The sequence below is a fragment of the Triturus cristatus genome, chromosome 9 (genome assembly GCF_964204655.1).
Source record: "Triturus cristatus chromosome 9, aTriCri1.1, whole genome shotgun sequence".
NCBI lineage: Eukaryota > Metazoa > Chordata > Amphibia > Caudata > Salamandridae > Triturus > Triturus cristatus.
The window spans coordinates 1,120,497,797-1,120,510,901 of record NC_140592.1 but is presented as its reverse complement, the minus strand read 5'-3'; the positions used below and the strand labels follow the sequence as shown (position 1 = coordinate 1,120,510,901).

The 13,105-nt window shown below is 47.1% G+C and overlaps 1 protein-coding gene across 5 annotated transcripts in view; it reads right to left on the bottom strand.

Moving 5' to 3' along the window:
• Positions 1–13,105, bottom strand: part of MDGA2 (MAM domain containing glycosylphosphatidylinositol anchor 2) — a 1,462,473-nt gene that overhangs the window by 90,596 nt on the left and 1,358,772 nt on the right. For 3 of the 5 annotated variants that reach the window (XM_085627023.1, XM_085627025.1, XM_085627024.1), the window contains one exon: positions 9,300–9,365. The exons of the other annotated variants lie outside the window; for them this stretch is intronic. In XM_085627023.1, the coding sequence (XP_085483149.1) occupies positions 9,300–9,365 (66 nt within the window). The remainder of the gene's footprint in view (positions 1–9,299; positions 9,366–13,105) is intronic. 5 annotated transcript variants of the gene reach the window in all.

Sequence of the window (13,105 nt, the reverse complement as noted above, 5' to 3'; positions counted from 1 at the left end):
AACTTCTGGAAGGTAATATTCGAAGAGGGAATCCTTATACACGAGACGATAAAATCAGGTTTAGCTACATATTTAAAAATGTCTTTTATTTAGGTTAGCTTAAAACATTAGATAAAGATTAGATACACACTTATGTGCCAAAGTGCATGCGCACAAAACATGTCAGGTTAGTAATTGGTGGCTTGCAGAGCAGGCTTGTGAGCACACCAAAGTTACATAACTTCTGATTTTTTTTTTACTTTTCACCATTTCAGAAATTGGTTCATTCTTTAGTTGTGTTAATGTTAATAAGACATTAGTTTAAGGAATGTTTCTGCATGTACTAAAATAGTTTGTAGTTTGTAACACTAAGGAATAAGTGTTACTGTTGTGGCACCAGAATATCCTTAATAATGTGTACCTGAATATTGTTTACAAAAATATCTCCCAATTTCAGTTAACAATTCAAAACTTGCAAACAATGGGGTGATAGTTTTGTAAATAATATTTAAGTCAGGCAAGATTTCAGTTTAGGACATTCTGATGTACATACATATACATGGCAGGTAAGGGTATGGCATGCATCGATTATGGGTACGTTCCTCAGTGCACCACGTACAGTGCTCTCTCTTTTACTCTCCAGCTTGGGGCATGGTACCATTATAATAGGAGAAAACCGCCAGCTGAACAAAAGTACAACAAACACACCAACACAACAAAGCATGTCGATCCAATCACAAACAACAGCACAACAAAGCGCAGCAACAAATATCCAACAAAAGAAAAGAAAATAACAATTCACAAAAACAACATCGCATTGACACAACACACCAGGGCAACAACTCGACATGCCAACACAACAAAACATAATCACAACACACAAGACAACACAAAAGCATACCAACTAAACAAAAAATAACAATATATAACTGGAACAACATATATCAACAGAAATCACACAATAATAACTAACAAAAAATAAGGACACCGCAAAAAAAACAATACAACAAAACAAAAATCCAAAACCACAAAAATTCAACTGTTTGTATTGGACTTTGGTGTTGTTAGAGTATGAGGCTATTTTGCACACAAAGCCAAGCAATTCATCAAGTACTGCAACTCTGGAAAAATCTAACCTGCTTTTCTTTAGAATAAAATTGAAACTCTTTTATCCAACTTTGCTTTAAAGACTGCATCCACCCAGACAACAAGTCACATAAACGTTGTTACGTGGTTTTATTTGTTTACCCTTGTGAAGCGATCTTTTGCTCATGTGTTTAGATATGTGATATACAAATATTGCTGCTAAATACTTATAAGTAACTATAGTTTTGTGGTTGGGATTTTTGTGTTGTTGTACTGGAATTATTTTTCAAATAAAAGGAGAACTGGCAGATGTTTTCCACTCCTCTTTACAGGTTATGCTCATTTAGGTAAGGAATGTTAGAAGTCAGACTCCACTAACTCATCTTCAGGGAGAGTATACTATATACATCTGGAACCCAACCCTGGCCGCTAGTTGTTGGAATTTTACAACATACAGTTATTTATTATACAATGATTGAGTATCAGAGTGAGAATAATGATTATGGTAATCTCAGCAGCCATAGTATTAAACAAAATGAACATTAGGGAAACACCAAAAATATGTCATCCCATGCCCCTAGTTTCCCTGTTTGATTAGTATAGTTTTCTAGCTTATATCTGCATGAGTGTTCTTAGCCTAATGATTGTTCTATTGGCCGAATGATTATTAGAACTCTTTAATTATCACTATGCTAAGCCGTGGAAGTAGCCCCGCATGCATCATGAAGCCATCAGGTCTGCTATTAGATAGCAAAACTTTGGCATGCCTCGCTTAGCAATCTATCCTCACGTCTGCCCCTCCCAAATACCCACATCCCTTTATTCTTTCTCCTCTAATTGTTCTCTATGGAGGGGATGGGGAACTCCTACACAGTTTCTCATATCATTTTTCTGGAACATTAGCAATGCCTCTCTTACATGAGAACAGGAAAGACAGGCACAAGTAGTATTTCTAGTTTCTCCTAAGTTTGATTTGTAGGAGGCAAAATGACCTTGTAGCTCTAATCACTTTAGATAGCCCTGCAGAGTGCGAAAAGATTCAGTTCTCTGTTTTGTAAGCTAACCAAATATCAACCTACAGCTCTGAAAATGATGCCTGAAAATATTATGGCAATCTTGCACACACTGTTTGCATTGCCATTTAGAATATTTGTTTTTTAGGCCCTACACCGGCTGCACAGATTCACTGAAGAGTTGGTGCTTTCTTGTTGGCATACAATACACGCTGCCTTGTATGTAACATGGATGTACTAAGGGAAAACCCTGCCGGTCACAATAGTTTGCATTTCTTTTCAACCATCAATTCTGAATAATTTTAGGCTTAATACACTTGTGGGTTTTCTACGAAAACAGGCTGATCACTACGGTAACCCAGTGTCATTCTTGTATTCCATAGTCCTAGCTTTCACAAGTAACGAATGTAACAGGTTGAGAAATGAACTCAGTTGCTACTTGATCGGTTTAGCAGTGCTAGCAAGAATATGCCAGATCTTTTACCCCATTCTAATCCTAACTTCCATGATGTGCATAAGAATAATGCCTGGGCCCCTGAGGGTTGAACCACTTATTTCTTCTTAAAGGAATCTTCTCACAGTCAGAAATCAATTTTTAGCAATGTACTTACACAGTATTTTACAGACTGATTCTTCGATAGACTGATTCTTTCATATGTGTGCGGGTTATAAATGTGCTGCACTTGTCCTCGGTCCATATAGGATTTTGCCCCAAACCTAATTCACAAATTCTTTATTGATTGATTCGGACTGTATAACAAATGTTTAGGTGCAATATATCTTCAGATAGGGTTGAAGTACAGTAGGTGGAATAATAAGTCACTTTTCCCTGAGCAATGGAGTGAAATTAAGAAGTGATGAGCAGTAGTGGCTGCTCCCGGACCCAGGTGGTGGGGAGGGTTATGAGGGGAGGGAGGGACGATGAAAAGAGAAAAAAAAACGCTTACTTGTAATGGCTGCCCCCTCTCCTCTGTCCTCTGTCATCTTCCTTCTCTTCCTGCAGTCCCAGCCCGCAGCAGGGAGCACTCGGGCTCTCAAACTCCCATGAGACAATCACAATGCTGCAACGCAGCGTTGTGGTTGGTCTGAGTGCCGTGGTTCGGCGCTCAGACGGAGAATGGGAGTCTTTGCATGTTCCTCGGCAGGCTGTGTAATGCAGCCTGGTGGGGAAGATGCAAAGTGCGCAGAACTGTTTGGCCGGCCCAATAGGGCTGGCCAAGAAGTTGTGCGCAGTTAGGGAGTGTAAACCACTACCCCCCCCCCCCTGCTCTGGCCAGCCCTGACCCGAGAGACACTGATGAAATAGGAACACTAAAATGATAATAACACTCGGTATCATAATTGTATTTTTCCTTTTGTTCAGTGGGGCGACGCTAGGCCTGGGCGGTAAATTCCGTTCCGTTCGCGGAATTTGTGGAATTTGGGCAATTTCGCGTTCCGCGGAGAACGCAAAATTGCCCAAAAATCTGCGTTCCGCGACTTCGCAAAATTTTTTGCTTGTTCGCGTTCTCAATATGCGTGTTCGCGAGATATTTGACCCCGAGCATGCAAACAGCGATCGCGAACAGGAAAAAAGTATCACGAACAAGCAATTCCGCGTGTTCGCGGAGATTTCTGCGTGTTCGCGGAGATTTTTTACCGTTTCGCGGAGATTTGCGTAACGCGATTACGCAAATTCCGCCCACCCCTAGGCGACGCTCCTCCACCTTAGTGGAGGATCCGCTACTGGAAGTAAGTCACACCTACTAAAGAATAACATCAACTTCCCATAGAGATACCTCTGTGAACAATCCAGCAAATATATTTAAGTGCAATCAATGTCTATAATGTTGCATACTTACGCCTAAAAGATGGCGAACTGCACAGCACTGACCTGGATGCTGGAACACCAATGACTGCTGAAAGCAAAGGATGTCAGCAACCTAGACTGGGTGGGGGAGCAGTTCAGACTGCACTCCAATGCTCTCTACCCACATTGAGGGAAATCTGCACTCTGCGCCCTCGGCCTGGTCGCCCCCACACCTCCCGCCTGCTCCTTACCTGCTGAGCCTCCTACTGCCACCTGCTGCCTGAGCCACCACAGGGCCGCCGAGCGCCGCCCCAGCCGCCACAGGGCCGCCGAGCGGCGCCCCAGCCACCTCAGAGCTGCTGCCGAGCCCCCAGGTTTCCCGCTGCTACCAACGAGACCCCGCCCCCCCGCCCGCCGATTGGGTCCCGCGCTCCCCGCAGACCCTCCCTCCCGGCTCCCCTCTTAAGGGGACCCTCACCACTGCCCCAGGAGTGACCACTGCGCCCTCGGCCTGGTCGCCCCCACACCTCCCGCCTGCTCCTTACCTGCTGAGCCTCCTGCTGCCACCTGCTGCCTGAGCCACCACAGGGCTGCCGAGCGCCGCCCCAGCCGCCACAGGGCCGCCGAGCGGCACCCCAGCCACCTCAGAGCCGCCGCCGAGCCCCCAGGTTTCCCGCCGCTACCAACAAGACCCCGCCCCCCCGCCCGCCGATTGGGTCCCGCGCTCCCCGCCTCCCCGCAGACCCCCCCTCCCGGCTCCCCTCTTATGACGCCCCCAGAGCGACCGCGCAGCGGACGCGCGCAGCGGGAGCACCGATTGAGCGCCGAAGGTGCGCCAAAGGTAAGCTCGTCTGCGCCCGTCCGTGCCTGGACCGCGCCCAGCGCCAGAACCCCTGGCCCCCGCAGAGGCCACCCCACCCGCCGGACTTACGATGCCGCCACCCTCAACGCACTCAACACCGGCCGAACCCCCGGGTGCTACCGAGCCACTCCGAGACGCACCCACGGACCCTTCACCTGCCAGTCCTGCAAGTTCTCCTGCATCCGGACCTGCACTGCTTCAGCACCCACCAAACGGAACACCAGCAGCAACCACCTCAAGTGCATCCTGCTCAACACCCGCTCCGTCCACAGACACGCCGTTCAACTCTGGAACCTCCTCGACACCACAGCTCCTGACGTTGCCTTCCTCACGGAAACCTGGATGAACGACTCCTCAGCGCCCGACATCGCCATCGCCATCCCAGAGGGCTACAAGATCATCCGGAGAGACCGCGACAACCAGACTGGAGGAGGCATCGCCATCATCCACAGGGACACCATCCGTATCTCGACCAACGCCGACGACACCCTGACAACCGCCGAACACCTGCACTTCCAGATCCACACCGACCCCAAGACCACCCTCAGAGGCACCCTGATCTACCGACCCCCGGGACCACGCACTCAATTCAGCGAAGACATCGCCGACTTCATCAGCCCGCACGCCCTCCCCTCCGCTGACTACATCCTCCTCGGGGACATCAACTTCCACCTGGAGAACAACAACGACCGCAACACCACCACCCTGCTTGACAACCTCGCCACCCTCGGACTCAAGCAGCTGGTGACCACCCCCACCCACCTCGCCGGACACACACTCGACGCCGTCTTCTCGTCCAGCAAAGACATCTCCTTCAGCCACGCCACTGGACTCCACTGGACGGACCACAGCTGCATCCACTTCACCTTCAAAAGAACCACGGTCCACCACCACCAGCAACAGGCTGCACGAAGAAGCTGGAGCAAGATCACAGCCGAACAACTCGCCGCATCCCTGAGCCAGCACCCTCCCGCCAGCTCACCGAACCCCAGCCAAGCCGCCGGCAACCTCACGAAATGGATCTCCACCTGCGCGGACGAGCTCGCCCCTCTGAGGACCCCGCCCAGCAGACCCGGAAGCAAGAAGGCCCCGTGGTTCACCGACGAACTCAGGAGCTCCAAGAAGAACTGCCGTGCCCTCGAAAAAGCCCGGAGAAGAGACCCAACGCCGGACAACATGACTACCCTCAAGCTCGCCACCCGAATGCACCATCAACTGATCCACGCCACCAAGAAAACAGCATTCAAGGACCGGCTGGACAACAACGCACACAACAGCAAGGAACTCTTCAACATCGTCAGAGAGCTCTCCAACCCCAACGCCGGAACCAACGACATCACCCCATCGCAAGTCCTCTGCAACTCCCTCGCCTCCTACTTCCACAACAAGATCGCTGACATACACAACAGCTTCAGAACACAACCAACGCTCCCCACGACCAAACCAACGCCCCCCACCACCACCCTCAACGCCTGGACACCGATCAACCTCAAAGACACCATCAGCACGATGAACTCCATCCACTCCGGATCCCCAACCGACCCCTGCCCTCACCACATCTTCTACAAAGCCGACGCTGTCATCGCACCCCACCTGCGGGACATCATCAACACCTCCCTCGAAACTGCCACCTTCCCTGAGAGCTGGAAGCACGCCGAACTCAACGCTCTACTAAAGAAACCAACGGCGGACCCCACCGAACTCAAGAACTACCGCCCCATCTCGCTCCTCCCGTTTCCAGCCAAAGTCATCGAGAAGACCGTCAACAAGCAACTGGCAGCCTTCTTCGAGACGACTGGTTCCCTCGACCCATCCCAGTCAGGCTTCCGGGCCAACCACAGCACCGAGACCGCCCTCATCGCTGCCACCGACGACATCCGAACCCTGCTGGACAACGGAGAAACAGCGGCCCTCATCCTCCTGGACCTCTCCGCGGCATTCGACACTGTCTGCCACCGCACCCTAGTGCAGCGCCTCAGCAATGTCGGAATCAAGGAGAAGGCACTGGAATGGATCATCTCCTTCCTCACCGGAAGGACACAGAGAGTCCGCCTGCCCCCGTTCAGATCAGAAGCCACGGAAGTCATCTGCGGCGTCCCTCAGGGCTCCTCGCTCAGCCCCACCCTCTTCAATATCTACATGAGCCCCCTTGCAGCCATCGCACGCCAACACAACCTGAACATCATCTCCTACGCCGATGACACCCAGCTGATCCTCTTCCTGACCAACGACCCCGCCACCGCCAGAGCCAACCTACACGAAGGGATGAAAAACGTGGCCGAGTGGATGACGACCAGCCGCCTGAAACTGAACACAGACAAGACGGAAGTCCTCATCCTGGGCTCCTCACCCTCCGCCTGGGACGACTCCTGGTGGCCACCCGCCCTGGGCAACGCACCCAAACCGACAGACCACGCACGCAACCTGGGCTTCATCCTGGACTCCTCCCTCTCCATGACCAGACAAGTCAACGCCGTCTCCTCGTCCTGTCAACATCCTGCGCATGCTACGTAAGATCTTCCGGTGGATCCCCACCGAGACCAGGAAGACGGTCACCCAGGCCCTCGTCACCAGTCGACTGGACTACGGCAACGCCCTCTACGCCAGAAGAGACTCCAGCAGATCCAGAACGCCTCGGCGAGACTCATCCTCGACGTCCCCAGACGAAGCCACATCTCCAGACACCTGAGAGACCTGCACTGGCTCCCGATCAACAAAAGAATCACCTTCCGGCTCCTCACCCACGCGCACAAAGCCCTACACAACCAAGGCCCGACCTACCTCAACAGCCGCCTCAACTTCTACGCTCCCAAACGCCACCTCCGCTCGACCAGTCCCACCCTCGCCGCCGTCCCCCGCATCCACAGAGCGACAACAGGAGGAAGATCCTTCTCCCACCTGGCCGCCAAGACTTGGAACGCCCTCCCGACCGACCTACGCCTGACCCAAGACCACCTCTCCTTCAGGAAGAACCTCAAGACCTGGTTGTTCGAGCAGTAGCGGACCCCCCCCCCAAGCGCCTTGAGACCCTCCGGGTGAGTAGTGCGCGTTATAAATGCCTATGATTGATTGATTGATTCTCCCACCACTGGGCACGGGGCTAGTCTTGGCCCATGTATTGTAAAAACAGGCATTCGCACAAAGAACAGCCTCATGCAAATGGAACCTAACCTTCTGATTTGACCACATTTAAAATAATGTATATATTGTTCGTACAGCTCTGGGCCGTGAAATATACAACATAAATGACTCAAGGAAAATACAAAGCAATGATGGGAATAATGCCGAATGCTACCCAACCGAGTACAGCGCAAAGAAAGTAAAGGGAATCATCTCTGAAAGCGAATTTCCTAATGCATGCAGCATTATTTCATAGTGTTTGAAATTGTGTGATTAATATGTTTCATAAATGAGAATTCCTATTATCTTGCCCACAGGTCACCTTTGTGCTCTTTGATTTGATTTCTCTGTGGGCTAAGAGTTCCAACAATGAAACCCTCTTTTGAAGTGAACTAGACAGCCATTAGCCATTCACATTAAAGTCAGGCTCAGTCAAGATCAAACATCATTTTTTGTGCCCCACACAATGTGAAATCTAATCTCAATTCCAGCCATGGCAGATAAATAGGAACATTTCCCCCCTACAACACAAGAACCAGAATCACATCATTCACTTCGAAAAGAGAGATCATTTAAGAGAAATGGGGCCATATCATGATCCTTTTCTTTGTGTTGTGCTGATAGAAAGGGTCTGTGCATTTCTGTTTTCCAGTCAACAGCCAGGATTCGACTGGCCTATAGGGCAAGCAGGCAGTGCCTGATGGGCGGGGCTAAAAGGTTAGTGTCTGGGCAGCTTTTGGGTTGTTTCTAGGCCTGTGCTATAGTCAGCTGGGTCTGTTTTTGCTGTTGATTTCCTTGATATTAAACAATCGTTTCTTCATAAGTTCAATACTGTTCCAATTTGCAAACATGGGCCACTTTTTTAGCCTTCTAATTAACTTAATTTACTTATGGTAGGCACTTTTATTTTGGTGCCCAAGCCTATTTTCCTTACCAGTCCAACCATGTCAGCAGCACATACATTTACAACCAAGCTCTGTACTACGAAGGAGCAATTACTGTCCTGTTGTTTCTTTTGGTTTTTTAGCTCTGCAGTCTATACACTGCAGATACACATGGAGATATTTAGAGTTTGTGGGCGTTCGTATGCCAGTTTCAGAGAAGATTCTGATGCTGCAAATGTAGATACATTATCATGCATGCATTTTGCATTTGAATACTCCATGAAATCTAACACTGTCATAAACAAGACTAAAGCACTTCATTTGGAAATGTTGAGAGTTTTATCATTCCTAGAGGAACAAAAATAGAGCCCCTAGCATACTTTTTGAAGGGAAAAGGGGGGGGGCTTAAAAGCTCAAAGGCGATAAACATAGTTGATGTCTGAAAACGTTGGAATAAATGTCCAGTCTCAAGAGAAATGTAAAGTTTCACAATTACATACATGATTGTTATATGGCAGTGTGAGGGAAAAGAAAGATCCTTTTGGCAGTCAAAATGCAGAACTTACCCCTCGAATGCTGCCCTCCAGTTGAATTCTTTGTTATTGCAGACATCACTCTTGAGCCTGGCACCACTAAAAAGAATAAAAAAGAAAACCATTCTGTAATTTTCACGTTTCGCCAATGGTTTAATTTTATTTTCCCACTACAGTTTCGAATTTTCTGATGTCCATGTTAGTGAAGCAAAAGGGATGGGAATTTACAACTTCCCCACCCATGTCTGTAAATCCATCTGAATTAACCATTCATTTTAATTGGAAACGTTGGACAGAACCAGACACGTGAAACTACAATTACTACTGTGGAAAATGAAAACATTTTTAGAAAAGATGTCCTGCTCAACTTGGAATGCATATCTGTTGCCTATTTTGTAAGTTTGTAGTGGAAAAATAAAATTAAAATCAGCGTCAAACACGCAAATATTACAGAATGTTCTTTTTCTTGAATACTACAATTTGTATCGTGGTGCCAATTTAAAATAAAGTTACTTTCTGCAGAGCCTTGAACATCCACGGGCGTGTGAAATGTTAATTTCATGACATCCTTTAGCATGCATGCTGTTATTACGGTCCGGAAATAACTTATATTGCCAGAACATTCTTTGTTTTATTTAAAAATGGCTTGTTCCACTCCAATTTTGACGTGCAGCATTTTGTGTGACAAAGGGTGGCATCTTTAGTTCTTGAATTTTATATATCACGGTATATTTATGCATGCCCTTAAAACTGGATTTTTTTAAAACCTTTTCTTATGCAGCTAAAGCTTTTAAAATGTAATCTCAGAAAAAAATTGAAAAAATACCTAACCTGACGTTCACATTTAACCTTATGATGACCTGACTTAAGGACATGTTTAAAACACTTGGGATAAGAATGAGTATACTGATTATAACATACAGGGATATTTTCATATTATTATCTCTCCTCACAGATTCAACTCCAAATAAACTCTCATGCTTCCAAGGTAAACACCTAATTTAAGGCCTATTCAGAAACTGCACGTTGTAGTATGTATGCATTACTACAGCGGTACTACTCGATGACAGGAAATGAAATGAATTATTAATTGAGGTGGTTGATAGTCCATCACAAGTTATAAGGTCACCATCTTGTTATGTCCAGTTAAAGGTTTCAGAAATGTAAACCTTGGCTCAACCTATGGTAGCTATGACACAGAGCCGACAGACATAACTTAAGAACGTGTGTAAAGCATTTAGGAATAACAACACAGTTAAAAAGTCAAAAGCAAAATAGAATAACAAGTTTAAAAAGTGCAAAACACCAATGGTAGTCAGTTGTGATGATAGATCAGGATCTATGCCAAACGCAATGGAGGATGGGTCAAACACGCAACCAAGCTTGACCCAGTTGGAGGTTTTACTATGGGACTTTTCTTTCTGGAAGTCAAAATCTTTCAGCAGGGGAAGGCAGCATGCATTATCCAAGAAGGTCTTCATGAGATCCAATAGGCATTGGACGACGTCCCAGTAAAACTATTGGTTTTGACAGGAAAAGCTCAGAGCGGGAGGAATATTAATTCGCACCCAGGGAATTTCACTCACTGGCAGGATACTTTTGGAGCTTTTGTCCGGTGACCCTTTCTATGTTCAGACTTGCTCTTTTTTTTGGAGCTTGGAATCCTTCTACGGGGGAAGGCAGAAGGCTGTATCTGAAGAGGGCTTCATAAGGCCAGATACCTTCCCATTGAGGTCCCGCTGAATTAGACAGCTGCTGCATAGAAGCTCGTGGCAAGGAAAACCTGTTTCTGCAGCCCTGCGGCAATTCAACTTGGGCGCATTGGCATGGCATGTTTGTTGCTGTTCCCTTGAGGTCTTTAAGTTCAAAATATTTTTTAAGTCCCAGGTTGTCAAACATGTAACGGAAAGTCTAGTTACACACAGCCAATTGCCCCAGGGCCTCAGGAATAGCACTTGGGGGCCATAACTCAATCCAATATACTCCACCGGAAGGGTCCAAGTCAGGCCCAGTTGGTACTGGTCAGATCTTCAGGAAAAGGGCTCTTGTAGCTTGTTTTGTCCCTATAGCTTACACACAAGGTCAGCAAACTAACCCTTGGAGTCCACTTATCTGTCTTGGTAACAAGGGGAAGCAGATCCAGCCTTTTGTACTTCCTGTCAGGTCTCAAACAGCAGGAGCAGTCCTTCCTTTGTTCTTCCACAGGTTCAGAATTGTTCTGAAGAAAGTGTCTTGGGGTGGCACATTAATGCCTGTCATTAACTTATGGGAGGGGTGACTATTGGCCCTTCCCTTACCGAGTGGGTAACAGTTCCTAGAGGTAACTACACCCAGCATTGCAGCACTTTCTGTGTGCCCTATTGCAAACAATCCAACAGTGCCCCTCACTCACTACATTCAAGATAAAGAAACCAATATTCACTTGTGCAGAGTCTGCGTGGACACCTAAAGATATGGCCAGGGTAATGAGCAGATGAGCAGAATCCTCCTCTTGAGTCGCTGAAAAGCAAGTCTGGGGATACCTTACACCCATGGAGGTTGGTGCCAGCCTCACTGGTAGGTCAAAAGAAGAGATCTGTGCAGGTGCCTATGATATCTGCTTGTGACAGGGGCTGTCCTGTTGGAGTAAATTAAATTCCTGAGGACTGTCTAACTGCTATTCCTACCAGAGGAACAAAACAACTCTCTACATCAAGGCCATAGACCCTGCTCTGGAAGTAGTTGTCACATCTCAAAAGGGCCATTCACAAGTTGGGTAACATTTGGAGGCTAATGCAATTACAATCCAGGACTTCAGGCAGGGAAAATATAACTTTCTGAAAGTCCTCTTCCCTAATATTTATTAAAAAGTTGACTTAACCATTGAGTCAGGATTTTAATAAATATTAAAAATTGTTCTTGAATTATAGTTCTAGCTCTACCCAAGCCTGAGACAGCAGAATATTAAACATGGCGTCCCAGTATTACTCTATGGGCAGCCTTTCTATGGTGAAAATAGCTTTTGGGGGCTAGTCACTGTAAGGACATGGTAACTTTAAAATATGTACATTTAAATACCATGCACCCTGCCTTGTGGGCAAAAAGGCCTAAACAGGGCTAACTTGTTAATATTTGAAATGGAGGGTTTATTCTAACAGGTTGGTTTGCAGTTTTAAAATTGCAGCAGCGGGGCTTCAATGGAAGGCCTGGAGTAAAGTTTATCTTGTCATACTTTTGGATGGAACAGTAGGGCTGTAGACCATAGAGGACATTTCACTTTCCATGCCATGTATGCATTTTGGGATAACATATACTATGGCCAATTAGGTTTTAAACCCAGATTGTGATGGTTTTGCCAATGTGCAACATTCCGTCCATCATCTTGTGTGTTTTGCAATTAGGGTTTCACCAATGTTTACATGTTTTAGGGGCAAGAGCGCATGCACTGGAGCACGGTTATCCGTGCTGTATTGTGCTACATTTCTTAGTGATAGGTGTTCCATGGGTGGAGCATGGGTGTTCCCATGCATCCACTCATTGATTTCACGCTATTCTAAATTTATTAAGGTTTGTAAAGGTAGAGCTGAGTGAAATCTATACGCCTACCACAGAGAGGCATAATGAGGAGAAATATATTTATTTCTCCCTGTTACTTTCACTTTTTATTTGTGATGCATCACCAGTTGTGTGCCGCATCCCTGAAGCCGGACTTCATATGGGGATCCATGCAACGATCCTCAACCAGGATTTAAGGTACTTTCTTCAGTGGGCCTAACTGGTGGCCTTGTAGCTGGCCTGTGCTCCATCACAGTAAGCCTATCCTTGTGACTTTGTCCTAGTCTGTCACGGCCAGGTATCCC